Source organism: Sciurus carolinensis, chromosome 18 (genome assembly GCF_902686445.1).
Source record: "Sciurus carolinensis chromosome 18, mSciCar1.2, whole genome shotgun sequence".
Taxonomy (NCBI): domain Eukaryota; kingdom Metazoa; phylum Chordata; class Mammalia; order Rodentia; family Sciuridae; genus Sciurus; species Sciurus carolinensis.
Genome location: NC_062230.1, coordinates 12,372,216 through 12,397,970, shown reverse-complemented (window position 1 = coordinate 12,397,970; position 25,755 = coordinate 12,372,216). Strand labels below are relative to the sequence as shown.

Sequence of the window (25,755 nt, the reverse complement as noted above, 5' to 3'; positions counted from 1 at the left end):
CCAGCCTGGCCTCTCACGCACCTGCCCCAGGGCAGGCCGGGTGGTCAGGGGTGGGCTCCCTAGTGCTGGTGTGTCCAGTGGACAGCAGCCCCAGCCAGAGACTGGGACACCTGTTCTGTCCCTTTCTTGCCCTCTGCTGGCATTGCCAGGTGGTCCCCACGCCTGAGTCAGGTGTCTGTGTTTCAGGACAGCCTGGTGTACGTGCTGAACCGCGAGCGGCACACAGTGGGCCAGCGCACGCCGTCCAGCAAGCCCAGCATCAGCCTGTCGGCCCCTGACATCCTGCCCCTGCACTGCACCCTCCGGCGGTACCAGCCCCCCGATGGACAGGCGCCGGCCCTGCTGCTGGAGCCCATCCCTGGGGCGCCCATCTCGGTCAACTTCAAGGAAGTGGGGCGGAACACCGTGGCCCTGCAGCATGGTGACCTGCTCTCCCTGGGCCTCTACTACCTGCTGCTGTTCAAGGACCCAGCACAGGCCCAGCCGCTGCCCACGGGGGCCCTGGCCCGGCTCCGGGCTGCGCCACAGAACTGCAGGATGTGTGGCACGGCCCTTAGGGCCGGGGACACCGCCTCCTCCGTGCTGGCTGGTGTGCCGCGGCGGCGACAGCTGCTCCTGGAGTTTGAGCCCGGCGTGGAGGACGCGCTGCTGCAGAGAGTCATGACGCTGGTGGAGCCAGGGGGCGACGACTACAAGCTGACCCCTGCCTTCCTGCTCTGCCTCTGCATCCAGCACTCGGCCACCCACTTCGAGCCAGGCACATTTGGACAACTCCTGCTCAAGATAGCCAAGAGGATCCGTGAGACCGTCTGGGTGAGTGGGCCAGTGCTGGTGGGCCATGCGCAGTGTCCGCCGCTATGCCTGTGAGGTGGAGGACCGAGTCCTCTCTGGTAGCCCCGTGGCAGTGCCGGGCTGGGCAAAGGGTCAGTCCCAGGCCCACAGCAGCTGTGCCGCATTCCAGGTTTCGGCATGGGTCTGGCTGGTGCAGAGTTGGTGACTGCTTCCAAGCTTTGTCCCTTCCCGTGGTCCAGCCTGACCTGGTGCCATCACTGCCTAGAAATGAGAAACCCCAGAGCCTGGGTACTGCAGGCCCAGGGGACCTGGGGAGCTCTCGCGGGCCCTTGCCACAGGCTCGGTCCTGGTGCTTTTCTCTGGGGCTGGTGAGCTGCCCCCGCCTGAGCTGTCCCCTGGGAGCCCCTTTTCACGTGGTAGTGAGGATGCGGGGACAGTCAGCTTTTGGACATTGACAGACTCTCCTCCTGGCTGGGGTCTCTCAACCTGGGGGCCTCGTCCTCAGCATCATAGCCCTGGCCTCCACCCACTAGAGGCTGGTCCCTGCTCACAATGACTCCAGACATGGCGCTGGGGGATTAACTTGGAATTGCTGCCCCACTGGCTGGGCGAGCTCCAGAGCCGGCTGCCTGGGGTGCCCAGTGGTCTCAGCCTCCCTGCCTGCTCCTGCCCCACCGTGGCGCTGCTCCCAGAGGCTCGTAGGGTGGCTTACAGTTACTTAGAGTTGTTCAGAGGCCTTTGCTGATATTGGCTGTGCTTCTCCCATGCGAATGTGGAAAAGGCAGACCGTTGGCGGCGTGGACACCTAGTCAGTTTCTCGTATTAAAATCTACATTTAAAATACGTGAAAGCACAAGTCTGATGGGCCTTCCCATCTGGAGGTTCAAGTGAGTGACCCGCAGGCATTGTGGGTGTGCTGGAATTTGATAGCCCCCCCATGGCATGGCCACACACCCTCTGGAGAGTCCAGTGCCCGGGGCCTGGGGACCCTCGCAGCATCCCAGCGCTCACCAACCAACCCCATACTCTTTGACCTGACTGGGCTGATGCTGTGTCCCACATCACAGGTGAGGAAACCGAGTCCAGGAGGGCACGAGTCACTGCTGAGGGGCAGGTGGAGAGTGAGCATCACCAAGGGCCACTGCCCCACCCAGGGACACTGCCCCACTCCTGGTTCACACCCGCTGCACACGGGGACCCAGCCCTGCAGCGTTTCACAGGCTTGGAAACCGAGGCTGCAGGCAGGAGCTGCTCCTGGGGCATCTGGAGCTCACAGTCAAAGGTGTTTGAATCCAGGTTACCTGTGCCCCGTGGCACCTCCCCACCTCCGCTCTGGCCTTTGCAGAGCCCCCTCTTCCTGCAGGGCAGCTCCCAGTGCCACCTCCCTGTCCTTGCCAGCAACGAGGGTTCTGTTGAACCGACACTAATCTGCTGCTAAAGCGAGAGCAATTTCTCGATTAGGAGGATGCGCAGATGTTAGCTAACCCCGCGCCCTGCTGCGCTGTTTACATATATCTGTAAATACTCAAGCCTATTGTTTCTGTGGCTGGCATCTCAAAATGTATATGTTAAGTGTTAGTAGACTGCTCATTCTAGTATGTGTAAAGTGTTTGTCCTGTCTTTACTATGTTTTAAACGGCTGAGGGCTGTGGACTGCTTCTACCGTAGGAAGTGTGTAGGTCATGTTTAATGATGGAACGGAAGACACCTCGGTCAATGGAAAGTTCTTTCTGACATTGCTGAGAGTAAACCATCAGCATAGCACAGGATGTCTGGGATAGTGAGCCCTGTGTTGTGGAGATGGAGTGATGTGTTTGGATGTATCTGTTACCCTGTTTCTCTCTCTTGTTGTAGGAGAAAACCAAAGAACTGGCAGAGAAGCAGGCACAACTGTAAGTATGGCCCAGTTATGGTTCCTGCCTCTCAGCCACACGCTCCCTTCAGGCTCCTGCTTCCCGAGGAGCCAGGTCCTCAGGGAGCCTCCAGATGCTGGGGGTCAGGCAGCTCTGGAATTCACCAACTGTCCTTCCATCTCAGAGCAGCGCGTCCATTTCTGTCACTACCACCCTGGGAAGCTCTGGGTGAGAAGTCTCCCCAGGGCTGAGTAGGCAAGGCCTGTGGCCCACGTTCCCTGATCACCAGGTTAAATTCCCCGCCCCCCTCAGGAAAGACGTGCAGCCCTCAGTTGTGAGACCGGGCTGTGTATTGCTCCCCCCAAGACTCCCTCCACAGAGGGACGCCTCTAACCTGTGCTGCTGCCGGACCTCAGCAGAGCTGTCTGGACCGGGTGACAGAGGTGCAGACGTGGAGCCCTGCAGCACCCCCTGTGTGGAACCCTCCAGAAGCACCTCTTCTGGGGCCGGTTTGTAGGGGCAGCAGTGCTGTGTGTCTGTACTGTGGATCCTGCCACGCGAGAGTCCTAGAACCTCAGCCACTTGCTGTTGTGTCATCAAACCTAAAAACCATGCTGAAGGACAGTCCCCCGAATCTGTAACATGATCCTCTGCACACACATGTGAACTTCCTATCCAGGTCACCTCTAAGAGCCCCACCCAGTTCGTAACACTGAAAGCCAAGTCAAAGGTGGTCTGGTGGGGCGTGGAGGGAAGGGGCAGAATCTGTGGGGCTCCCAGGTTAAGTCAGGCCACAGCGTGGTAGAGGCCAGCCTCGTTCCTGTTTCTGCCTCATCTCTCAAAACCTGCGCACACCATTGCCATGTGTGCTCGCTCACGTGTGCTCTGGGGTCCTGCAGGTGATTTCACTGTCCCCCTTTCAAAGCAGGAGCTAAGGACACTCAGAGGCCACAGGTCAGGCAGCAGGGCTGGGGTCTCACCATCCATTCTTGATGTCCTTCCCAGGTGCAGTTGAGCTCAGGGTGCCTCCCACTTGCACAAACCCACTCCCTGGCTCCTGTCAGTGTTGGAAGCCAGAGCAAGATCCGACTGATGTGCCAAGTGGGAGTCACGTCCTGTCGGGTCTGAGGCTGTGAGGGGACCCAGGCACTGCCTCCTGTAGAACCCAGGCTGAAGGCAGCCTGGGCAGATGGCAGGAAGGTGGCCAAGGCTCAGGACCCATGCTGGGTTTCTGTGCGAGGGAGTTTGGTGGAAGTTGGGACAGGGCCAGTTTGAGTATGGGGCCTCCCCAGGGACTTGTCCTTTGCTGGGCTCCAGCACAATCAGAGTGCTAAGGGGCAACGAGGGGGCAGGCGCCTGCCCAGCCCTCCTCCTGTGTGCTGAGGTGCAGGTAAGATGGGACCCTCTGTCTCAGAGCCTGTCTGTGGGCAGCCTGGGGCCCCCAGCACCCTCGGTATGAAGCAGATGCAGGTGGACCCAGCTTCCCCACTGACAGGAAGAGCCAGGCCTTCCCTCCAGCTCACCCCCTCCACTGTACTCCAGAATGTTCGTCAGGGCCTAGAAGCAGTCCTGTGTCCATCCTGATTGATTTTTTTTTCCTTTTAAAAATAATGAACCACTTCCAAAATAGAGGACAGGGTATGCTTCCTGCCACCACGAACACGCTCCTGGGTTTACCGTTGTTCACACTTGGCTGTGTTTGCTCCGATCCTGTTGTTTCTTTTTTTAATGTGAATGACCATTGGATTTCACCCGACACCTGCCTGCATCTGGGACCTTCTTCTTCCTTTGCTTCTGTTGACGTGGGGTCTGTACCCCTAGGTTTTCTCATGTAGAACCATTCTTTATTTCCTTATCCCTGCATGATTTTTATTTAATTTCTTCTTTAATTAATGAATTATTTTGGAAGTTATTTGAATTTCTAAATACATATGCTTTTCTGTGCCTTTCTTTTTCTTTTTGTTTAAACCTTTATTTTATTTATTTATATGCGGTGCTGAGGCTTGAACCCAGGGCCTCACATGTGCTGGGCAAGTGCTCTACCACTCAGCCCCAGCCCCAGCCCTGTGCTGTTATTTTTCATTTAGTTACAATATGATAAGAAAATGTGTTTTTTGTAAGACTTTTCTCTTGTCGTTTTTGTTTTGTTAAGAATCCCTTGTTGGCTAGTTTGTGATAGATTTTTGCAAGCTTTCCATTTGTGTTTTGAAGATTATTTTTTGTCTAAAGTTCAGCATATGTCTATGAGATAATATTTGTTCATTTAATTTGATTAATACTAACTTTTTGTCAGCTTAGACTATGATTTTGAGATGAACTAACACTTCCCCTTGTTGTGAATTTGTAAGTTTCTTTAAAAACTTTTATTTTTGTTGGTACTTTGCATGAGGCACTTACAGCTTCAAGCATCCCCTTTAAAACCATTACTTTTAAAGTCCCTCTTTTTCCTAATAATTCTTACTGCCTTTAAAGTCTTCTTCCACTGGTGTTAATACTTTAACACTTTCCGGGTGTTTGCTGTTTGTCCGGTAAGTTTTTTCATTTCTTTCTTGGAATCTTTCTGCGCCCTTTTACTTCTGAAAGTAATTGTTTATACAGTCTGCTCATCTTTGTTGGTGTACAAGTTTAACCCATTTACGTTTATTATAGTTACCAATCGGAGGTATTACCATGCCTATTGCCTTTCATTTTTATACTTTCTTATCTAATTGGAGTTTAGAAACTCCCCTGTTGGTTTCAGCGTTATTCTGAAAATATTGATATCTTCTTTTGCGGAACACAAGACTAGATCTTAGAAGGCTTTGGCTCCAGTCCCATCCCACCTCTGGCTTTCAGTCTATCACTTGTATTATTTGAGCTGCACTTTGCTTTCAGCCCTGTCATTTCCCACATCATTCTTTGTATAATCTGTTTATCTTGATTTACCCACGTGCTTTTGCTTACCAGTGTTTTTCTCCTTATGACTCCTTGTGCAGCTCCCTCATTCCAGAATGTTCCCTTGGGATTGAAGTCATCCTGAGTGCAGCTCTGTGGCGGCCAGCTCCTTGGACATAGTGTCGGGAAATGTTTCCGTCTGCTTGGCTCATAGGGAGGAGGTCAGCTCTCTTCCTTCAGCCCTGGAAGATGTGCTTCCATCGTCCCTTAGCATCCTGTCTTGCTGAGAAGTCTTAAGATTCTCTCTGGGTCGTCAGTTTTAAGCACGATGTTTCTGGGGTTGGTTGGTCTGTGTTTCTCCTGTTTGGAGTTCTGGGGCCCCCTTCAGTTTTGGCTGCTGTTGCTCTGACAGCTCTGCCTGACCCTGCTTCCCCTGGGGGCTCCTGTCACTATACTTGACCTTCGGGTCATCGCGTCCTTCGACTCCTCACAGCTCTTCCACATCTTACCTGTCTCTGGTCCTTTCTCAGTGATCACTCCTGGCCTCTCGGTCCTTTTTTTCTCTTAAGTTAAATATGCCTTGTTGAATCATGTTTTACATTCTTTTATCTTTTTAGTCCCTCAAGATATGATTACTGCATGACCTCATGTCCTATCTTTTGGTGGTGTCAGTATTTGGGGCGACTCTCCCTTCCCTTGGTCCACTCCCACTGAGGTCAGTGTGGTTTTCAGTGGTGACCAGTGTGCACTGTGTGCGGAGGTCTCCTGCAGTCCCAGGTCCTGGTCCTGTAGCTCCGGTCCTATTGCTGTCATTTCTGGGATGCTCTGTGCCCTCTACTGGCTATGTGCTTCTCTCTGTGGCACAGGCTGAGGGTGTCCTGTTCGTTCTCTGCCCCCTGCCTGTAAATTGAACAAGCAGAGGGCCTTGTGGACCTGTGGCAGAGCCCTGGCTTTGTGGGATGCAGCTCCAGTTCTCCTGGATTCGTCCACTCTGTCCTCACCTGCGTGCGGAGCCCTGGCTGCTGAGGCCCAGCCTCCGGGAGCTGAGAGCTTCACACCTGAGGCCTAAGGCTGTCCGCAGTGCAGGTGGTGGTGTGCTTCTGTGTTAAGGGCTTGGAGTCTGGCTTGAAGTTCAGGGGCTGAAGATCCCCTGAGGCCTGGCTTCCCCTGCGCCTCCACACACCTTCACCCTACGGCCTCCACCAGGCTCGGGAGACTTCCCCAGTTCCCAGTGGTGCCCAAAGGTCTGTGTTTATTATTCTACCAAAGCGTCAGCCTCACGTATGATAGATCATTCGTGAATGTTCATATTCAGGCCTGCGATCCTTCATCCCCAGCCTTTGAGGCCAGATGTGTCTGGGACTCAGAACGTTTTGGGGATCAGGGAAGGTCAGGTGGCAGATGTGCTGGTGTCAGACCCCACAGCTGGACAGCTGGGCTCAGGCTGCTTACACAAAGGGGGCACCCAAGATGGACAGGCTCATGTGGGCGCAAGTGTTGCCATCGGAAACCCAGCCCCACCCAGAGGGAGCGTGCAGGGAGGACCAGCCCCGGGGACACAGGCGGCACTGGGCCCTCGAGGCACACGGCCCTCCACACCTGGGAGAGGGCAGCCCCTCCGCCTGCCTGCTACCACCATGGCTGCCCCACTCTTCCCTCCCTCATCCTAGACTGGGCCTCAGGTTGCATTGCTGCCTCTGTTTTCTGTATGCTCTGTCCACTGAGCCCCGCCGCCTGGCATCCTCTGTCCCCTGCCTGTTAACACTGTCACCAGGGAGTCTGTGCTGAGGACCTGGGAGGCTTCTGCTTCTCCACACTGCCTTCGATGGACTGCTGGGCGTGTGGCCCCTGTCCTGCTTGGCCTGCTGTCCCCATGCTTGCAGGCCTCTGCTGGGCCTTCCTCGCCTGGCCCCTCTTGCTCCCTCCCTGGTCTCGCTCTGTCCTCTGCCAGCTCCTCCATTCACGTCCCACCCCAGACATCCGTGTCCACTCTGCCTTTGTCACCTCGCCTCGCTCTGTTAGTGGTGGCTCTGCTAGGCTACTTGGCCTTGTCAAGACACCTGTCACCTTGCCAGTCCTCGCCCTGCTCATCGCTTGCTGCCCCTGCCCGTCCACCCTGCTGTGGTCCAGCCTTACTTAGCTCTGCAACTTGGACCCTCAGTCGTTCCTGTCCCCACCTGGTCCTCCAGCAGCATTCATTTCACTGTTGCACAAACATGACAGAACATGCGCTCCTGAAGAGAAGCTGTGCTCAGTTGCCATCACAGGAAGTCCAGCCCGAGGCAGCTGCGTGTGACATGGATCCCTTCCCTCCTCCCTCCCTTCCACCCGTGAGCTGCACAGGATGAGCTGTGTGGTGACTGACTGTCACTCAGGGGCTCCAGGTCAGCAGCTGTGACTCGCTGCTCCTCGGGTGCCTGCACTGCTCACGCGCTCCCTCCTCTCTGATGGGTGGGCTGGCCGGGTCCAGGTTTTTGCCACCGTATTTGCTCTCCGCTTCCCACCTGCTCAGGATGCCTTGCCTGCCCCCTGGGCACAGTGCCGGCTGTGGACCCCTCTGCACGGCTTTCTGGAGGCCTTACTTCCGGCTTTGCTTAGCCACACAGGCCTTCCTGCTCCTCACTGAGTTCCAGTGACCTGCTCTTGGCCTACGGGGGGACTTTCTTTGCCACCAGGCCTCTGCTTGCCCCTTGTCCACATAGGCTGTGCAGGAAGGGCCAGGTCTCCTTGTGCCCGACTCAGAGGGAGCCATGGTGCGTGGCCCAGCTGGGTGGTGAGCACTCTGTGCTGACCTTGCTGGGGCTTGATACTGAAGCTCCTGGTGGCAGGGCCTGGTGGGTGGTTTCTTAAGAAGGGCAATAAATATTGAAAACCAAGTAGCCCTTTCTGAATGACAGTGCTGTGTGCTCTTCTGCATATGTACGTGTGACTCAGCTGGTCACGGAGAGTGGGCAGGGAGGAGTTGGCCCTGTGCAAATACCAAGGAGGCGCAGCAGTGAGGAGGGGCCACCTTGGCCAGTCTGTTCCCCACCCAGGAGCAGGACAGAGATGTCAGCCCTATTTGTGGATAAAAGTGAATTACATCAGCGAGAGCAAAGGAGCTTCAGGCCCTGGGGAGAATCTTGGACCAGGGAGAAAAACAGTCCTGGCCCTGCCGTGACCTCCTCCAGGCCCAGCCCTGCGTGGTCCCAGCAGCTCCCTCCAGGGGCACTGCAGACTCCCCAGGAGCCTGGACTGTGAGCAGACACCAAACGCAGGTGCTGCCCTCGGGTCCCTCTGAGGGCCTCACCTTGATGCCCTGCAGGTGCAGTGGGGTCAAAGAGCCCTCCAGGTCCTGGGCAGAGGCTGCTCTCAATGCCCCGTGGCGGCTGAGCAGCTGCAGCCTCCTTGGAGGCTGGCCACGTAGAGTCCCCTGTGAGGGGGCGAGGAGTGAGGGGTCCCAGGCTAGTGGGTGTCAGGCAGTAGGGGTGCTGTCTTCACCCCAGGCCAGGCCGAGCCATATTTGGGGGTGATCCACCTGCAGACGATTCCCACGTCTAGTCACAGCTCCAGGGTGCACAGCGACCTGATGCTCAGCAGTGCCCAGAAGACAGGATTGTGGAAGTCAGCGAATGACTCGTTCCCTGAGCTTCTGGGACACCAGGAGGTCCACCCTGCCTGGTCAGGGCTTAATACTGGGCTGTGTGTTAACGAGATGAGGAACCTGAGGAAGACGTGCTGCCATTTTAAAATGAGAAATTATCCAGCACAGTGACGATGAAAGGAAGTTTCAAGTCACACAGGGCAGTTGACACACATCCTGGGTCCTGTGCCCGAGATGGCGAGATGACTGGGTGGCTCTAGAGACTGCCACTGGGGGAGGCAGGCAACATTGCCGCTATCCCCTAAGGAGGGAGCCCTGAGCTGACAGGCGGCAGATCTGGGAGGGAAGATGCTCTTGTCCCACTTGGATGGCCTCAGGAGGGGTCCGAGCCGCTCCCTGGTGCCTGGCACCTGGCTGCACTGGTCTGGTGGCTTCTGCTTGAATTGACCGTAGGTGGAGCACCCCTATGGAAGATGCCCCAAACTGCAGGAGGGTTCACGAAGGAGTCCCGGCCTCGGGGCTCCTCCTGGAGATCTGGGGTGACCTGGTCAATTGTCTGCTCTGGGGTTTTCTGACGACGACCTCCAGATCTTCAGAGAACATGCTTTGTGGCCCCTCGCTTCATTGACTTCCCAATCTTCTGACTTCCTTCTCAGACACAGTAGGATTTAGCTACTATTTGTGCATCTCCCAGACTTCTGTTATGCTTGCTTCCCTGGTAATCACCTTGTTAAATGTCGTGCTGAAGCTCCTATTCCTCATTCTTTAATAACATGCCCAAGCTCACGCTCCGTGTTCTGGAAGCCACGGACCTCATCCCTCCACGTGCACGTAGGCCCCACCTCTCAGCATTTGTGGCTGCTTTTTTATCTTATTTCTAAAGAGGAGAGACAGAAACAGGTTATTTACTAGAGGTCTTTACCAGTGACTGCCCTTCCACTAGGTTTCCTCTGCCCATCTTGTGGGCAGATGCCAGGTGGGTACACGCACAGTTCCAGACCTCCCTGTCTTACCTCTAGGTTGACAAAGTAGTTGTTTGGGTTAGGGTCCCATGAGAACAGACGTCCCCGTGTGACAGAGCGGCAGACTCAGCCCGGGCTCGTGGCCAGCTTAACTCCTGTCTCTGTCTCGGTAGCCAGGAGCCCATCTCCTGGGCCAGCTTCACCATGGCTGACCTGGTTCCAGACCTGCAGCACATTCTCTTCTGGATGTCCAACTCCATTGAGCTCCTGTACTTCATGCAGCAGAAATGCCCGCTCTACATGCAGAGCATGGAGGAGGAGCTGGACGTCACAGGTATGCTGGCTACTCCGCTCCACGGCTGCTGGGCCCTCACAGCCGCGTACCGTCCTCGGGCACCGTTGGCTGTGGGAACAGGGATGGAGTCGGGTGGGGGCTCCCTCAGCTCCAGCTCTCTGGGGACTGCCTCTGAGACCAGTGCCCTGGGGATTTGGGCTCACCTGATGCCTCTGGACGCATAGCATGCGGTGCCACCGGTCCTGCCTTTTCACGTCCCGTTGAGTGGAGGCATCGCCACCAGCCCCGCTCTGTTGTGCTTGTGGGGAGGTTGGGGCGCACAGGTCACCTGGCAGGGGAGAGACAGATGCATCATGGACCATGTGCAAGGATCAGAGATGCGCCCTTACTTCAGGAAGGAAGGGCGTCGCCGCCTGTGGGCGCAAAGTTGTAGAATGTGTGAATTTCAGAGATTAAACTGCAGGGAATGTGCATTTGAGGATTTATCAAACGCAGTAGGAAGTGTTCTGAAAATACTGAGTGAGGTGATTCTGGCCAGGGTGGCCTCAGAGGGCCCTGAGGAGGGGCGGTGTTGGGGCCAGGCCTGGAGGCCCATAGGTGGGTGTCTGCTGAGGGCTGGGAGGGGCTGGAGATGGCCTGGGGGGCACTGGAGGCGGCCAGGGAGGAGGGCAGGGTTGTCCTGCAGTGGGACCAGTGTACCGCCCAGGCACCAGGGGGACTTGGGTCCAGAGCCTCATGGGGGTGGGCCAGGGATTGTCCCACATAGCTTTGCTCTGCTGTGGCAGAAGCAAAGCTGCTCATTCCTTCTTGTCTGTGAGACCTGTCTCAGATGTGATGGGGGTCCCGAGTGGACCCTGCCTCCGAGGGTCCAGGCTGCAGCAGGAGGCTTGAGCTGGGAGGGACACACAAGCCAGGCACTGGGCAGACTAGCCACGTGGACTTGGTCTGCCATACACTTCTGTGTCATCCTGGAAGCAGGCATGGACTCCATCCTTGCGAAGTCAAAGCCAGTGTGGGGTCCTGGGCAAACTGGGACCCTGCGGTGGCTCCTGGTGTCTTGAGGGGTACATTTCCTGAGAGGCGGGGCTCTTGATGGTCAGGATGAGGGTTTAGGTGTCTGCATGGTGACCTTGAAGAGGTCCAGTCCTCTGGACAAGCTCCTGCTGTGCTTCAGGGCCCCGTGGGGGAGGGGCCCAGGCTGCTGAGACTCACGTGGACCATGGGCCTGGGGTCCCTGTGCAGGCCCGGGCCTGCCTGCCTGTCTGGGCCAGGCTCTGGCGTCAGACTGTTGGGGGAGGGCATGCCCTGCACTTGGACAGGGCAGAACCAGAGGGTATTTTCCCCTCCTCTGCTTTATGGTACCGGGGAGTCAGGACCCTTCTTGTGGGACTCCCGGGGCCTTGGAACCTGACCATCTGTGGAAAGTGTTGGCCCTTGACATGGATCCTTCCCAGTTCCAGGGGTGTTCTGGGCTGTGACCCTTTCCCTTTCCCCCTCTGGTGACCATGAAAGCTCGCTAGACTCCCAGGGAGGGCATGGTCTCCCTGCACAGGCCCTGGATATAAAGCAGATCTGCTGAGAATGTGGTGTGAATGTCTGCAGGGGTTCAGGCCTCCAGCCAGGACCCTCAAACCCAGCCGCCTGCTGTCCAGGCTGCCCCAGGGTGGAACCCAGTGCCTGCAACATGGCTGTCCTTGCCCTCCACCCCAGACCCAAGCTCTGTGTCTTGCCGCTGAAACAGGCAGCTTCTGAGACGAGGGACGGTTGGAGTCGGTCCCTTGGCTGCTCTTCCAGCGCTTGCTGCTCTGTGCATGGCATGTGTTGGGGTTGGGTTGGAGGAGATCCCTTTGGTTTGGGCTTCAGCAGGAAGAGCAGGCCCAGGACCTGACAGGCCACTTTCCTGACCTGCAAGTGCCCTGCTGGTGCCCTTCCCACGTGGCGCAATTGGGCTGTGCTCAGAGGTGCCATTGGGTGACCTGGGGAGTCTCATGCAGGGACCTTGCCTGGCTGCTTCTCCTGGGAGGAGCCGCCCTGGTTCAGGGGTCTGCATCCTCAGCTCCGCCTGTCTCAGGAGGAGCTGTGTTTGGGGGGGCCTGGGTGTCTCTTCTGGTGATGGGCCCTGGGAGCAAGGTCCCACGTCCCACCCTGCACCTGACCCAGAAGGCTGGGGTCTGCCAAGCGTGGCAGGCGCTGAGTAACTGGAGAGGGATGGAAAGTCTGGAGGCCACAGGTGGCTGCTGACTTCCAGGAACTGGCTGTGGGAACCCAGAGGTCAGGTCCTCAGAGCTGGCAGGACTGCTTTTGTCATTCCTGATTTTTTGTCCAGTGCTCTTAGCCAGGAGGCCTCGTTGGCCATCTCTCAAGGACGTGACCTTCTTTGTGCCCTTGTAGGCTCTGCTGGCTGTCTGGCGGTGGCCCGGCGCCTGTACCTATAGCAGCGGGGGCTGGTTTCCTTAGGAGCCTCTTCTCCTCACAGAGGCTTGGTGGGCACAGGCGTCTTTGTGGCCAGGTCTCAGACCCCAGCTGCTCCTGGCTTCGTCCAGCAGAGCCCCACCCACCCCTCTGGTTGTTCCCACAGCTGTCCCTCTTCCTGTCAGGTCTGTGCTGTCCCTGGGCAGGTGTGGTGGCTCTGGATCTCAGACAGCCTGCCCACAGCTGGCCCTGTGCAGGTGGGGGCCTGGCTCTAGCCCTCTGCTCTCGTCCCCTCGCCCTCCCGGCTTGCACACCGGGCTGTCTGCCGTGGTCAGCAGTTGGGCCAGCAGCCCCTGGTGCTAGGGTGGTGGCATAGGTGATTTGGGCTTCTTTCTCCTTGAGCGTTCTGACTTCGTGGGGTGAAGGTCTCCCCAAGGGCAGCTGCATGGGTTCCTCACCCTGTGTTCCCGTGAGTGGCAACCCGGGAGCCAGGGTAGGGTCTCCTGCAGCAGGTGTGGCTGGTTTCCATGGAAGCACATCTGGGCCTCTCTTGCTGTCTCTCTCTGAAGCATTGGGACTTGTGTGTCTGACTCCTGCTACCTGCTCGCAGTGCTGCCAGTCCCGGGTGGCAGGCGGGTTTGGGTGCCATGTGAGTGCTGTGGCTCGCCTGTCACGTGCCGAGGCGGGGCGGGAGTGGTGGCAGAGCCCTCCTGGGAACCAGGCGGACAGGCTGTCATTGCTGCAGGTCCCTGGGCCCTGCCCCTGGGCTGATGGCTGTTTCCCCACAGGCTCCAAGGAGTCGCTCTTCTCCTGCACGCTGACGGCCAGCGAGGAGGCCATGGCTGCGCTGGAGGAGGTGGTGCTGTACGCCTTCCAGCAGTGCGTGTACTACCTGTCCAAGGTGCGCGGGCGCCGCCAGGAGAGGCTGCTGCTCGCGCCAGTGGCTCTCCCAGGGCACCTTCGGGCACCAGGGAAGGGGCCGTGATGAATGCAGTCTCAGCAGGGATGAGGTGGCTGCTGGTCCCGCCCAGGCCCTGGGTGCACCCATCACCCCTTGCTCACCCAGGAGGAAACCTGGCCTCGCCCGGTGCCCACTCCCCTCTGCTGAACACACCTGGCATCAGTGACAAGGCATTAGAGTCCGGCATGGGCTACGTGGGATGCCACACTGTTGTCACGCCAACCCTGGCTGCTGCGGTAGTGCTGCTGCCAGGCCCCTGTGCCCTGAGCCCGGTGTGGGCTCTTTGGAGGGCTTGGCGAGTCACTTTCCCAGGAGAGGCCGCTCTCCCCTCGGCGCCCACAGGGTGTTTCCTGCTCGTGCTTCTGGAGCTCATCCCACCAGGGTCACCTCTGTGTGCCTCTGACAGGAGCATGTGCCGTGGGACCAGCATGCCAGCCCCAGCCAGCCTGCTTACCCGACTCTGCACCCACTCGCCAGCCCAGCGCTGCCTGAGGAGCAGGCGGCCCCGACGAGGGAGCGTGGTGGGCAGCCCGCTGGGCCCCAGCGCCTCTGGACGTGGTTGTCGGTTCTGTCCCCCCAGTGCCTGTACGTGTGCCTCCCGGGCCTCCTGGAGTGCCCCCCGTTCCAGATGGAGCGCCGGGAGAGCTGGCGCTCGGCCCCCGCGCTGCCCGAGGAGCTGCGGCGGGTCGTGAGCGTGTACCAGGCGGCCCTGGACCTCCTGCGGCAGCTCCAGGTGCACCCAGAGGTCGCCTCCCAGATGCTCGCCTACCTCTTCTTCTTCTCCGGCACGCTGCTCCTCAACCAGCTCCTGGACAAGGGTGAGCGTGGCCGCGTGGGCCTCAGCCCGCATCCCTGCAGGAAATGGCACAACCTGAGGGGCCCTCAGCAGTGGGGCGGGGGCCGGGTGGTTCCCAAGGGGGTGGGCGGGAGGCTGGTTGAGGCCTGGGGGTGAAGGACTCGTGGCCCAGAGTGGCCCCGCAGGAGAGAGGCCTGCACCGGCCCTTCCTGGTGCCTGGGAGGGCACAGACTGTCCCAGAAACACCTGGCGGACCGAAGCCAGGAGGGAACCAGGGCAGTGCAGCTGTGTAGACGCTGACCTTTGCCACTGCCTGCAGCTGACGTTCCCCCACCAGCTGCGAGGGCTTGAGCTGTGGGTCACTTCCAGCCAGGGGCACTGCTGTGGCACGAGAGCCCTGCAGCACCGTGTCACCGGCACAGACAGGGCAGCACTGGGGTGGGAGGGAGGGGGTCCCAGCCGACACCTGCACTCCGGAGCCAGTGGCCGTCCCAGCCCCACCTGCCTGTTGCTCTCCTCCTTCGCCTCCCACCCCCCGGTCCATCCCTACCAGGCAGGTCCTGGGAAGCAGCTTAGTTTGCCTTGGAAACTGAGGCAGAGTTTCACATTTGTCCTCAAGCTGTGCCATCCTCGGTGACCTGGCGGGGGAGAGCAGGCCCTGTGCTGAGTGGCCTGGGCATCTCCCTCCCTCCCTCCCTCCCCAGGACCCTCCCTGAGTTGCTTCCACTGGCCCAGAGGGGTGCAGGCCTGCTCCCGCCTGCAGCAGCTCCTGGACTGGTGCAGGGGCGCCGGCCTTGGGGCCGCCGGGGAGCGCTTCTTCCGGAAGCTCTCCTGCACCCTCCACCTGCTGGCTACTCCCAGCGCTCAGCTCATCCAGGTAGGAGGGAACCCCAGTGGGGAGACCAGCAGCTGTGGGGAGGGGTGGGTCCCATGTATTTATCTGGGGTCACTGGCTTACACACCAGATCAGGGGTGGGGGGACCTGGCTTCCAGGCCCAGGAAACTCCAGCCTTCCGTAGAGAACTCACGAAGCTGCTTCAGTCCTCAGCTGTCTCCACCTGCAATAGGGTGTGTGATCCCAAGTTCCGAGGTCCTATGATATCTCTCCACGTGGCAAAGGGGGCTTTGCAGATGTGACCAAGATCAGGGACCTTAATGAGATGAGGAAATGACCCTGGGTTATCCTGGTGTGTCCCGTCTGACCAGACCAGACTGCTGCGCTGGTTAGAGGGTTAGATGGAAGGAGAAAGTACTCAGCCTGCCGTGGCTGGCTCCGAAGATGGAGAGGCCGGGAGTGGGGCATCTGAGGGCCCCCGGAAGCCGACCCCAGCTGATGGCCAGCACAGACACAGGTGCTGCAGCTGCAAGAAGTGGGATTCTCACAGTGGTGCAGACAGGCGAGGCCTGGGCCCTCAGAAGGCACACTGCGCCGACACCTTGGGTTTTGCACGGGGAGACCGTGCTGGACTTCTGAGCCACACGTCTGTGAGATTATACACTTGTGTTGCTTGAACCACCATTCATGGCCATTCTGTATGCCTCAATAGGAAACTGATGTCCACCCTTGCCACTCACCCTCACTTCCCCTGAAAACATCCCACACAGGGAATTCATGGAAACCCAACCGTGGTTTCTTTTCCTGCCTGGAAAACACTGGGTGAACTCTGGACTGATGGCCAGCATCCACTGGGTGGCCCAGGTGAAATTTGCTTTCTGTGCTGTTGAGGAAGGTGAACTCTGAACCAGAACGGTCCTGTGGCTACTTTGCCAACTCCAGAAAGAACTCCAAGTGAACTCTGGAGTGAGTGGCCGGCTTGTCAGAAGAAAGCAATGAACTATTCAGTGAAGCATCCAGAAGCTCGTCGGTCTGTCCTGCCGGTGCTGCTGCTTGTCCCTGAGACTGCTGCACGTCCCAGACTTGCCTGTGTCATCCTTTCAACTCGGAGTTTCTCACTGTCACCCTCTGAGTTGGTGAAGTTGTGGTCCCTGTCTTACAGATGACAGAGTTGAGGTCGTCCAGAGAGCACTCAGTGGAGCTGAGGTTCCAAATCTGGATCCAGGCATCACTTATTCCTTCAGCAAGTATTGTAACTGCTACATGTTAGGAACTGTGTCTTACATACAGTCTACAGTGTCATTTTTAAGTTGTCTTTTTATTATAAAAGTGAAGCATTTATTCACTATAGAATATTTGGGTGTCTTGGTATGTATAACAGATGGAACACATACTTTAGTTTCCTTCCTTTCAAAATTTCACTCAACAAAATAAAGCAGTGATTTTCAACGGCATACCCCTAAGAACAAGAAAAGAGGAAAGCAATACCATTTTGGGAGCTGGAAGGCAGATGGCAGTCAGGTGAATGGCAATGGCCTTGGCAGGTCTATGAAAGCTGGCCCCAGAGAAGCAAGGCCACCAAAAGGCACAGGAGCTGACAGTAAGGTGTCTCTGGAAATCGATGTATGAATTCTGACAAAACAGAAGAGCCACAAGAAAGATAGGGATGGGAGTGGGACCTCATGTGTGCCACACCCCATCCCTCACTAGCACTTAAATGTAGTAGCTTGGGGTGAACCTGCCACTTCTTCTGAGAGCAACTCACACAGTCATATGGAACAGAAGTCCTCAGTTTAAAGGACCATAGTGTCGCCAAAAGGTTAGAAGAGACACAGATCTGCTGAAGGGGACCACAAAGAATCTGCCTCTTACTTTCTCCCGGAGAGTTTGCCATCTTGGGAGCAGGTTATGGGGGAGGCTATGGCTCTCCCCAGGCAGGGGACGTTTCTGGGGAAAAAGAAACTCAACAGCTTTGGCCATTGCTTAGGCTAGACACAAAAACTGAGAGACCCAAGGGGCCTGAAGCGCATGGCTGGCTGCCAACAATCTGGACCTCCAGGGTGAGAGGGTTTTAAAACTATACAAGACTCCAAAAAGCAGAGTGGAATTTGCAATAGTCTGGCAATGCTGAGACCAAGATTCGGGTTCAGGGTCCCTTAGAGTATAAACACCAAACTCTCCACTGGTGTAAGGATCATGCAGAGGCAGACTGAACCTTACCCACAGCTCACCCAGCTGCATCGAGGTGGGCAACTCTGAAGGTACAGAATGCCAAAACCTTAGCAGCTAAAGCAGCACTAAGTGGAAAAGTCATAGCCATAAATGAATACAGCTGAAAACAAGGACTGCTGAGAAGGAATGGCCATGAAGCAAGACGAAGAAAGCAAATCAAACCCAAAAAGAGAAGAAGGGAAGAAATGACAGATAGGGAAAAAATCAGTGAAATAACAAACAAGCATGTATAGAAAAGAAATGAAGCCAAGAGTTGGTTCTTTGAAATATTTAATAAAAGGGAGAAAACACACAGCTAGTATCAAAATGAAAAAGGGAACAGCCTACATTATGAATCAGTAGCAGGAGGGTATTGTAGCAACGTTATGCTGACAGATTTGACAATTTAGATGAAATGGACAAGAAAATAAATACTACAACTAACAAAAGAGAAAATGAAAATACGAGTAGTTTGATGTATTAAAGAAATTGAATCTGTTGAACCCCTCCTCAAAGAGGATTCAAGATTCAGATGGTTTCATTGTTGAACTATTTTAGACCTTAAAGACCATTATGAGCCAAATTCTTTCAGAAACTTGAAAAAGAGGAAATCACATCTCATTTTGAAAATGCTAGCACAACCTGGATTTGAAAACCTGAGGTGTTATAAGAAAAGAAAATTCCACACGGAAGGCGAGCAACTCAATAACCACCCGAGGAACTCGCTTTAAAACCCTGGTGTTCTAACCCACGACACGTGGGCCTGGTTGACGTGGAGGCCGCCTCAGAACCGCAGGGTCCCTGCTGTGCTGCAGTTGGCACAGGTCGTGGGTGGCATCCGCCCAGGTGGCCACATGCCCTGCCGATCCAGATCCTCCCCCTGGACCTGCCTCAGCTGCACTCTGCAAACCACCCCACCCCACAAGGCAGGTCTGTTCACCTGCCACCAAGTCCATGCTCATCAACAGCACAGTGAGTGAAGGGTGGCATGGTCACTGCCTTCAGATGCCACAGGGCAACAAAAAGCAGCGATTGTCACAAGGAGCCACAACCAAGTGTCCAAGCTCCAGCTCGTGTTGTCCAGCTCGAGTTGAGCTGGACACACGAGCTGCTGTGGCACATGCTCCGGTTCCTGAGGGACCTGGCTCGCAGCCCGTGGGGAACCTGGAGGGCCTGTGTAGACCTTCTGGCTCATGTGCTGGCTCGGCTCTTGTCCTTGGGTCTGGTCACAGGGGGTCTCCTGGGGAAGAGTCGTGTCACACTGTGCGCCAGCAGTGTGCAGAGGAAGCAGCCATGGCATCTGGGGCCTCAGCCACCCTCACAGCCCAGTCTCAGGCAGAAGGCAGGGGTTTAGTTCCAGAAGATTTCGAAGAAGAGTTTGGGACTGGGGAAACAAGGCCCAGATGAGGGCTGGGCGATGCTGGAACGGGACCCCGGGTGCCCACTGAGTCCCGGAGCCCCCTTGCATGGCCACGCCCTGCTCTGAGCCTGGGAGCCCTGGAGGGCACAGAAGGGAGCACAGTTGGCATCCTAGGGGAAGCTCTGCTCAAAGATGAGGGAAGCAGGCAGCAGACTCGTCTGCAAAGGACCAGGGAGTATCTCGGGCTCTGGGGTCACGTAGAGGCTCTGTTCCAGATTCTTTGTTGTGATTGTTTCTAGAACCTTTCAAATATATTTTAAAAAATTACTCTTAGCTTGAGGGTTCTATAAAAGCCTTAGTTTGAGGACCCCTGAAACAGACTCTTCAGCAGGAACAGATTGTAAAAACATCATTTCTATCCTCATAAGATACGATATTCATAAGGGTCTATGAATAAGAGAACAAAAAACTCTTGGGTATTAAACTTGTGAAAACAGAGAGGAGAAGGTCAATGGCAAGGTTGGAAGTGAACTCAAGAATCACCGGGGAGGTGGAGAGGGAATGGAGGGGCGGGCTGCTTTCTTGGGGTCCCTCCCTGGCTAACCCTGGAGACCAGCTGTGGAGGGGAGGGAAACGTCGCCCTGGGAACCTGCAGCACCACAAAGACCCGAGTGTCCTAGAACCCGGTGAGGTCAGGGCGAGGCGTCGGAAAAGGGTGGGCTCCTGGTGACTGCCTGTCCCCCTGCTGAGCCTGGGGCTGTCCCTGTAGCGGGGGCACAGAGGACCAAGAGCCTTCGGGTAGAACGAAAACGAGACGTGGCCGGGGAGGAGCGGCTGGCCTAAGGAGCCCGCTGCCCTGCCCTCGGAGGGGGCTCAGGGTGCTTGAATGACCATGGCTGCCCCTGGACGTGACTCTCGCCCACGGCGTTTCTTCCACTCAGTGCCAGGCAGACCCGGTTTCACGCCCTGCTGCCCACAGCCTCCTGGTGCCATCCCGAGGCTCTGGGGCGATTCCTGACGGGACGAGGGGCTCCGGTGGCGCCCTCCGCTCTGTGAGGCAACCAGGGTTGCTGCGCCATCGGTGACGCGGTCCTGGCTGTCCCCACTGCTGCCCTGCACGGCCCCTGGTGGCCTGAGTGCCAGGCTGGGCCTGAGCGCGCCAGGGAGCCCTGCGCCGGGCCTCTCCCCAGAGTGGGGCTTCTCTTCCAGCCGCCTCGGGCACCTGGGAGCCTTTGACACCGTGCTCCTCCTTGTCACCAGATGAGCTGGGCCACGCTCCGGACGGCGTTCCCCGCCCTGAGCCCCGCCCAGCTGCACCGGCTGCTCACGCAGTACCAGCTGGCCTCCGCCATGGGCCCCATGAGTGCCTGGGAGCCGGGGGCCCAGGACAGCCCTGACACCTTCCAGGCAGGTAAGGACGCTGTGGGCAGGGGCCTGTGAGCCTGGTGGGACCTGCACCCCAGGTCAGGTGGCAGAGCAGCCCCTCTGAGGGGCGAGTAGAGGGATCCCCCAGCTTCCAGCAGCTGCCCCACCTGGAGACCCAGGCACCTCTGTGCTGGGAGTCAGGAGCCTGTGAGCCATGCCCAAGCTCCAGGCTCAGGTCAGAGGCCTCCCTCCCCCTGGGGGAGCCTCAGGCTGGGCTCAGCTGGTGTATGGCCACCAGGAGAAAGCAGCCGCCAGGTCTCAAAGCCACCAGGGGTGTTCCAGAGCTCTGAGCACCTGAGCCACTTATGCACACACACATGTATACACGTGGGCCTGCAGGATCTGTGTGGTGCACACACATGCTCACCCAGTCCACGTGCAAGGCCCTGGGCGGGCCCACGTGATTGCAGCCATACAGAGTTACATGTGTATTTTTTGGGGGGAAGAGTACCGGGGATTGAACTCAGGGGCACTCGACCACTGAGCCACATCCCCAGCCCCATTTTGCATTTTATTTAGAGGCAGGATCTCACTGAGTTGCTTAGGGCCTCGCTTGTGCTGAGGCTGGCTTTGAACTCGCAGTCCTCCTGCCTCAGCCTCCCGAGGTGCTGGGATCACGGGCGCACCACCAGGCTTACATATGTATTTTAAAAATCAATCCCACGTCTGGCCTGGTGAGCATCGCATATACGACGAGGCGAAGCCTGGCAGAGGAGGCTGCCTCCTCTGAGCCACACGCCTGGTTCCGCCGGCCCCCCTCGGGCCCCTCCCCATTGAGCAGCTGGCTGGAGTCCTGCCACAGCTCAGCAGCAACGTCACTGGAAGGTCCTGCCGTCCAGGAGACACTCATGCCGGAGGATAGAGCCCAGCCCACACAGCCTTCCGTCCTGGCAACTCGTGCAGGGCTGGGGTCCATCTGGGCCCGGCCCCTGGGCAGAGCTCATCCAGCAGCGCAGGGCTGAGTGGACCCTGGTCACCTGGCAATGCCCCAGGCAGGGGACCAGCATGGGCTCAGGCAGAGCAGCTCGGGTTGTGGTAAGAGTTCCAGACTCGGTCCTGGGAAGCCTGGACACCCTGCTGGGTGGTCATCAGGGATTCAGAAGAAATGAAAGCCAGTCAGGTCCGGTCACCCTGGCTGAGACCCCACCTCCTGTGTCCTTGGTGGTTTGGGACTGGAGCTCAGCCTGCTGATCCAGTCCTGGTGCTGGCGGGGTAGCCGGGCGACGGGAGGCCAGTCAGTGTCCTCGCCCCTCCGCTGCAGAGGACGTCCTGGAGTCCTATGAAAACCCTCCGCCCATCGTCTTGCCGAGCGAGGGCTTCCAGGTGGACCTGGAGGCGGACTGCCCGCACGACAGTGTCTACCAGCACCTCCTGTACGTGCGCCACTTCCTGTGGGGCCTGCGGGGCCCGGCCAGTCCCGGCAGTGCGGCTGCCCAGGCCGCTGGACTTGAGGTACTGGGAAAGGGTGCGCTGGGGAGGGGGCCTGTCACCCAGAGCTGCCTGGCCCGTGGTCCGCAGAGAGCTCGACAGCCCTCCTTTGATGACTAGGGTGGAAACGGACGCAGGTCTGCCTGGAAGCTGCTGGGGAGGCAGCGGGAACCACTGAGTGGCCTCAGCTGCGGGTGGTGGGGTGCAGGCCAGCAGCCGTGCTTTCTGACTGAGCCGTGCAGCCTCGTGGCACAGTGTCCTGCCAGCGCCCCGGACCCTGCCCTGCCTGCTTCTCAGCACCTGACTGTTGTTCTTCTCTCCCCAGGGTGTGTACCACACCATCCCCGAGGGCTGCCCAGAGGGCCAGGGCTGCCCCCCGGCTTCCAGAGACCCAGGCAGAGGAGCCCTCGAAGCCGCCTCTGCGCACGCTCCTCCTGGTGCAGGGGCTCCCCAGACACAGGGTCCCCTGAGAAGGCAGCCCAGCCGAGGGGGTCGCAGGGCTTCTCACGCTGGCCCCCCGCACACCGACTCCTCATGCCTGCTCACGCCCCCCAGCAGCCCGCTCGGCCTGGAGCCCGGAGGCCCCGGCTGGCCGGAACCAGGCGGAAAAGCTCTCCCAGAAGGGCAGAGGAGTGGGCTGGGCAGCCCCCCGGGTGCACTTCCAGAAGGTGAGGCCTGGCCAGCTCATGCTGGGCCCCCTCAGGCCCTGCTCTGCACCTTGACTGCAGGTCACTTTGTGTCATTCCACCCTCAGCGCCTGTCCCCAGTGCCAGCATCCAGCATGGCGGGGCCAAGTAGGAAGGAGCAGGGAGGCCACCCCTGCACAGGACCGGCAGCCGTGGCTGCTCACTCGGCCGACACATCCCTGTCAGGCTCCCCTGTGCTCAGGGTGGAGGGAGGGACTCAGGGATTCAGCTGGCAGAGCTGTGGACTGGGGCAGCCAGGAGATGCTGGGAGGAGGGCACATGTGTGTACCTGCATGTGTGCCTGTGTGGATGCGCCCCTCTGGGTACGGGTCACAGCTGGGCCTGGCTGGAAGACACTGCAGGCCAGGCAGCCCCCAGCCTGGCCCTGGGAGAAGCACAGTGCCTTGTCCTCAGTGCTCATGCTGAGTTTGGAAGGTGTCCCCGGTTTCGGGTCTCCTGGCCGAGAGGCTGAGTCAGGCTTACCTGCTCAGGTGCACTGGAACTGTAGCTCAGAGAACTGCCGGGAGGGGCTCGAGACCAGACCCTGGCTCTGCCCTGAGGCCCTGGCCCAGGTGACCCTGGTGGCATGAATGCTACTGGAGGGAGAAGGCACAGGACCAGGCGTGGTGGTGCCCGCCTGTAATCCCTGCGGCTCGGGAGGCTGAGGCAGGAGGATCTCAAGTTCAAAACCAACTTCAGCAATTTAGTGGAGCCCTAAGCAACTTAGTCAGACTCTGTTTCAAAATAAAAAATAAAAAGAGCTGGGACTGGGGCTCAGTGGTAAAGTGCCTCTGGGTTCAATCCCCGGGCTGGGGACCTGGGGCGCAGGGTCTGCTCAGTGGTAGGAACCCTCTGAGTCCCCGTGAGGGATGTGGAGGGAGGAGGAGGAAGGAAGGCTCTGTTGGAACCCTCAGGGTCCTGGCTCCCGGGAAACAGCCAGCCTGAGGGGGTCAGTGTCCTCGGGCCTTTGTGGGGGTGGGAGGAGGTGTGGCCCACAAGCAGGCCTGACCCTAACACCAGGCCTGCAGTTCCCAGAGGGGGCCTTCCTGGGCTCCTTGAGTACGACCCACCACTTGGGTGTGTCTGCCGTATGGGAGGTTCCTGTGCCCTGATTCCTCAGGCGGGCACTGGCCTCCTGCCCCTTGGGCCCCCTCGTCCATCACACGTCTCCTCCCACCCAGGGGACGCCGCTGCTGCCCTGGACGAGCCCCCTCTGGCCGCCTCCAGCCGCAGCTCCAGCACCGAGGACTTCTGCTACGTGTTCGCGGTGGAGCTGGAGCGTGGCCCCGCGGGCCTGGGGATGGGCCTGATCGACGGCATGGTGAGTCGGCCCTGGGCGCTCACCGGTCTGTCCCCGAGCTTCTGCAGCTGCCTCTGCTCATCCTCTTAGCAGGCTGGTCACAGCTGTGTGGCCGTGTGGCCATGGTCAGAGTGGGTGGGACCCCCTCTTGTGAAGGGTTCATCCTGTCCAGGGCTGCTTCCCCGGGCCTGCCGTCCGGGCCTCTGAGGCTCCCCTTCCCTTTGGGAGCAGGGCAGAGCGCCATTGCTTTTTCCTAAGGACACATGATCCTGAATGAGCCTGGTGGCCTCCGGGTGTGGGGCCTCAGTGCTGAGGGAGGGGCGGCGGGTCCTTGCTGGGGACTGAGCGTGGGCACTGGCGGGGTCCTGAGACCTCTGCTTCTCCCCAGCACACACGCCTGGGCTCCCCGGGCCTCTTCATCCAGACCCTGCTCCCGGGCAGCCCCGCAGCCTCTGACGGGCGGCTGTCGCTGGGAGACCGCATCCTGGAGGTGAATGGCAGCAGCCTGATGGGTGTCAGCTACCTGAGGTACCTCCCCCCTGGCCCGTGCCGCTGCCCAGCAGTGGGGTGAGCCAGGGCGGGCCGCCTGCAGACAGGGCTGACCCTTGGGCACCCTGGTGGGGAGTGCAGGTCAGCTACCCCTTGGGCCCCTCGCCCTGGGCACCAGCAGAGCGGGAGGCCGGGTCCCGCCCACTCTGGGGCCACTGTGCTGTGGCATCACCTCGCCTCCTGCCCCGATTTCAGAGCCGTAGACCTGATCCGACACGGGGGCAAGAAGATGAGGTTTCTGGTTGCCAAGTCTGATGTGGACACAGCCAAAAAAATCTGCTTCCGCTCGCCCCCTCCCTAGGCGGGGCTGGAAGGACGCCTGCCTGCTGCCCACCCGTCTGCCAGGTGACGCCAGCCTGCATCCCTGCAGGTCTGTTTCTTAAGCCCCGTGTTGTTCCCGTGTGGTGGCCTCGCGTTGAGCTCACGCCTGTTCATACTGTACGTCTTAGTGGTGTTTTATTTATGACAGATGGCACTGTGGTGTTTCTTTCAGAGCTTTTACGTGTGAAGACTTTAATGTTCAGAAGTAGAGAGTCAATAAACTATCTTTCATATTCCTGGTGCTGTTGCTGGCTCTACCGTCTGTGGCCTGCAGTTCCCAGACGGGGCCTTCCTGGGCTCCACCAGTACTTCCCACCGCTTGGGTGCGTCTGCCCTCTAGGAGGTTCCTGTGCCCTGATTCCTCAGGCGGGCACTGAGGAGGCTGCTGGTGGCTCTCCATGGCCACTCACCTCCTTGCCAGCGTGAGAAACCACTGCCGGGCCCGGGAACCATCACTGTGGGTGGATTTATTTTGACTGACCCTTCCTGCCCCGCCTCCCAGAAGCAGGAACAGCAGGAAACAGCACGCTCCCTGCCAGCTGGGAAGAAGGCCAGAGCTGCCAGTGACCAGGTTGATGTTTTCAGTCACCTTGCATGATATGTCCCTAGAAAGGGGGACTGACACATCCTTAAGGTGCTGAGCCACCCGGGCCCACCCTCCTCTCCCCAGAGACCCCTTTCCCCTCCTTGATTCCTCTCTCAAAGCCGGTGGCTTGGCCCCACTACCAGGCTGATGGCCCCAGACTCTTAATCTGCAGCTGATGTCCACTTGGTCACCGTCCCCTCACTCTGTCAGGAAGCTGGACTCCTCTACCAGCCGGCTGACCGTGCGCAGGGCCGGGGCAGGGACGTGTTGGTGTCCCAGTGATAGCGGGGGTGGCACACCTCTGCACTAGGTGTGAGCAGGAACTGGGCCATGCTGGGCATCTTCAGCAGGTTCAGCAGCTCGGTGGCCCGGGTGCGGACAGCCTCCGCGTCCTCCTCACTGTGTGTGCAGCTGGAAGCCGGGCCCTGGGCCAGGGTCCTCATCTTTGACAGGAAGAGAGACCCTGGGGACGTGCAGGTCCCAGCCCATCTGCTGCAGTGCACCCCTCAGGTGGAAAGGCCTTCCT

General features: G+C 58.5%; 1 protein-coding gene across 3 annotated transcripts in view; it reads left to right on the top strand.

Moving 5' to 3' along the window:
• Positions 1–24,879, top strand: part of Radil (Rap associating with DIL domain) — a 56,287-nt gene extending 31,408 nt beyond the window's left edge. The window contains exons 4-15 of one of the 3 annotated variants that reach the window (XM_047533775.1): positions 187–813; positions 2,647–2,684; positions 10,238–10,398; positions 13,560–13,672; positions 14,313–14,550; positions 15,233–15,405; positions 20,195–20,345; positions 21,621–21,811; positions 22,113–22,455; positions 23,655–23,794; positions 24,162–24,301; positions 24,518–24,879. In XM_047533775.1, the coding sequence (XP_047389731.1) occupies positions 187–813; positions 2,647–2,684; positions 10,238–10,398; positions 13,560–13,672; positions 14,313–14,550; positions 15,233–15,405; positions 20,195–20,345; positions 21,621–21,811; positions 22,113–22,455; positions 23,655–23,794; positions 24,162–24,301; positions 24,518–24,623 (2,421 nt within the window). In that variant the 3' untranslated portion in view covers positions 24,624–24,879. Of the gene's footprint in view, positions 1–186; positions 814–2,646; positions 2,685–10,237; positions 10,399–13,559; positions 13,673–14,312; positions 14,551–15,232; positions 15,406–20,194; positions 20,346–21,575; positions 21,812–22,112; positions 22,456–23,654; positions 23,795–24,161; positions 24,302–24,517 lie in introns of all 3 variants that reach the window. The other 2 variants (XM_047533776.1, XM_047533774.1) reach the window with 2 other exon arrangements.
• The last annotated feature ends 876 nt before the right edge of the window (positions 24,880–25,755 follow it).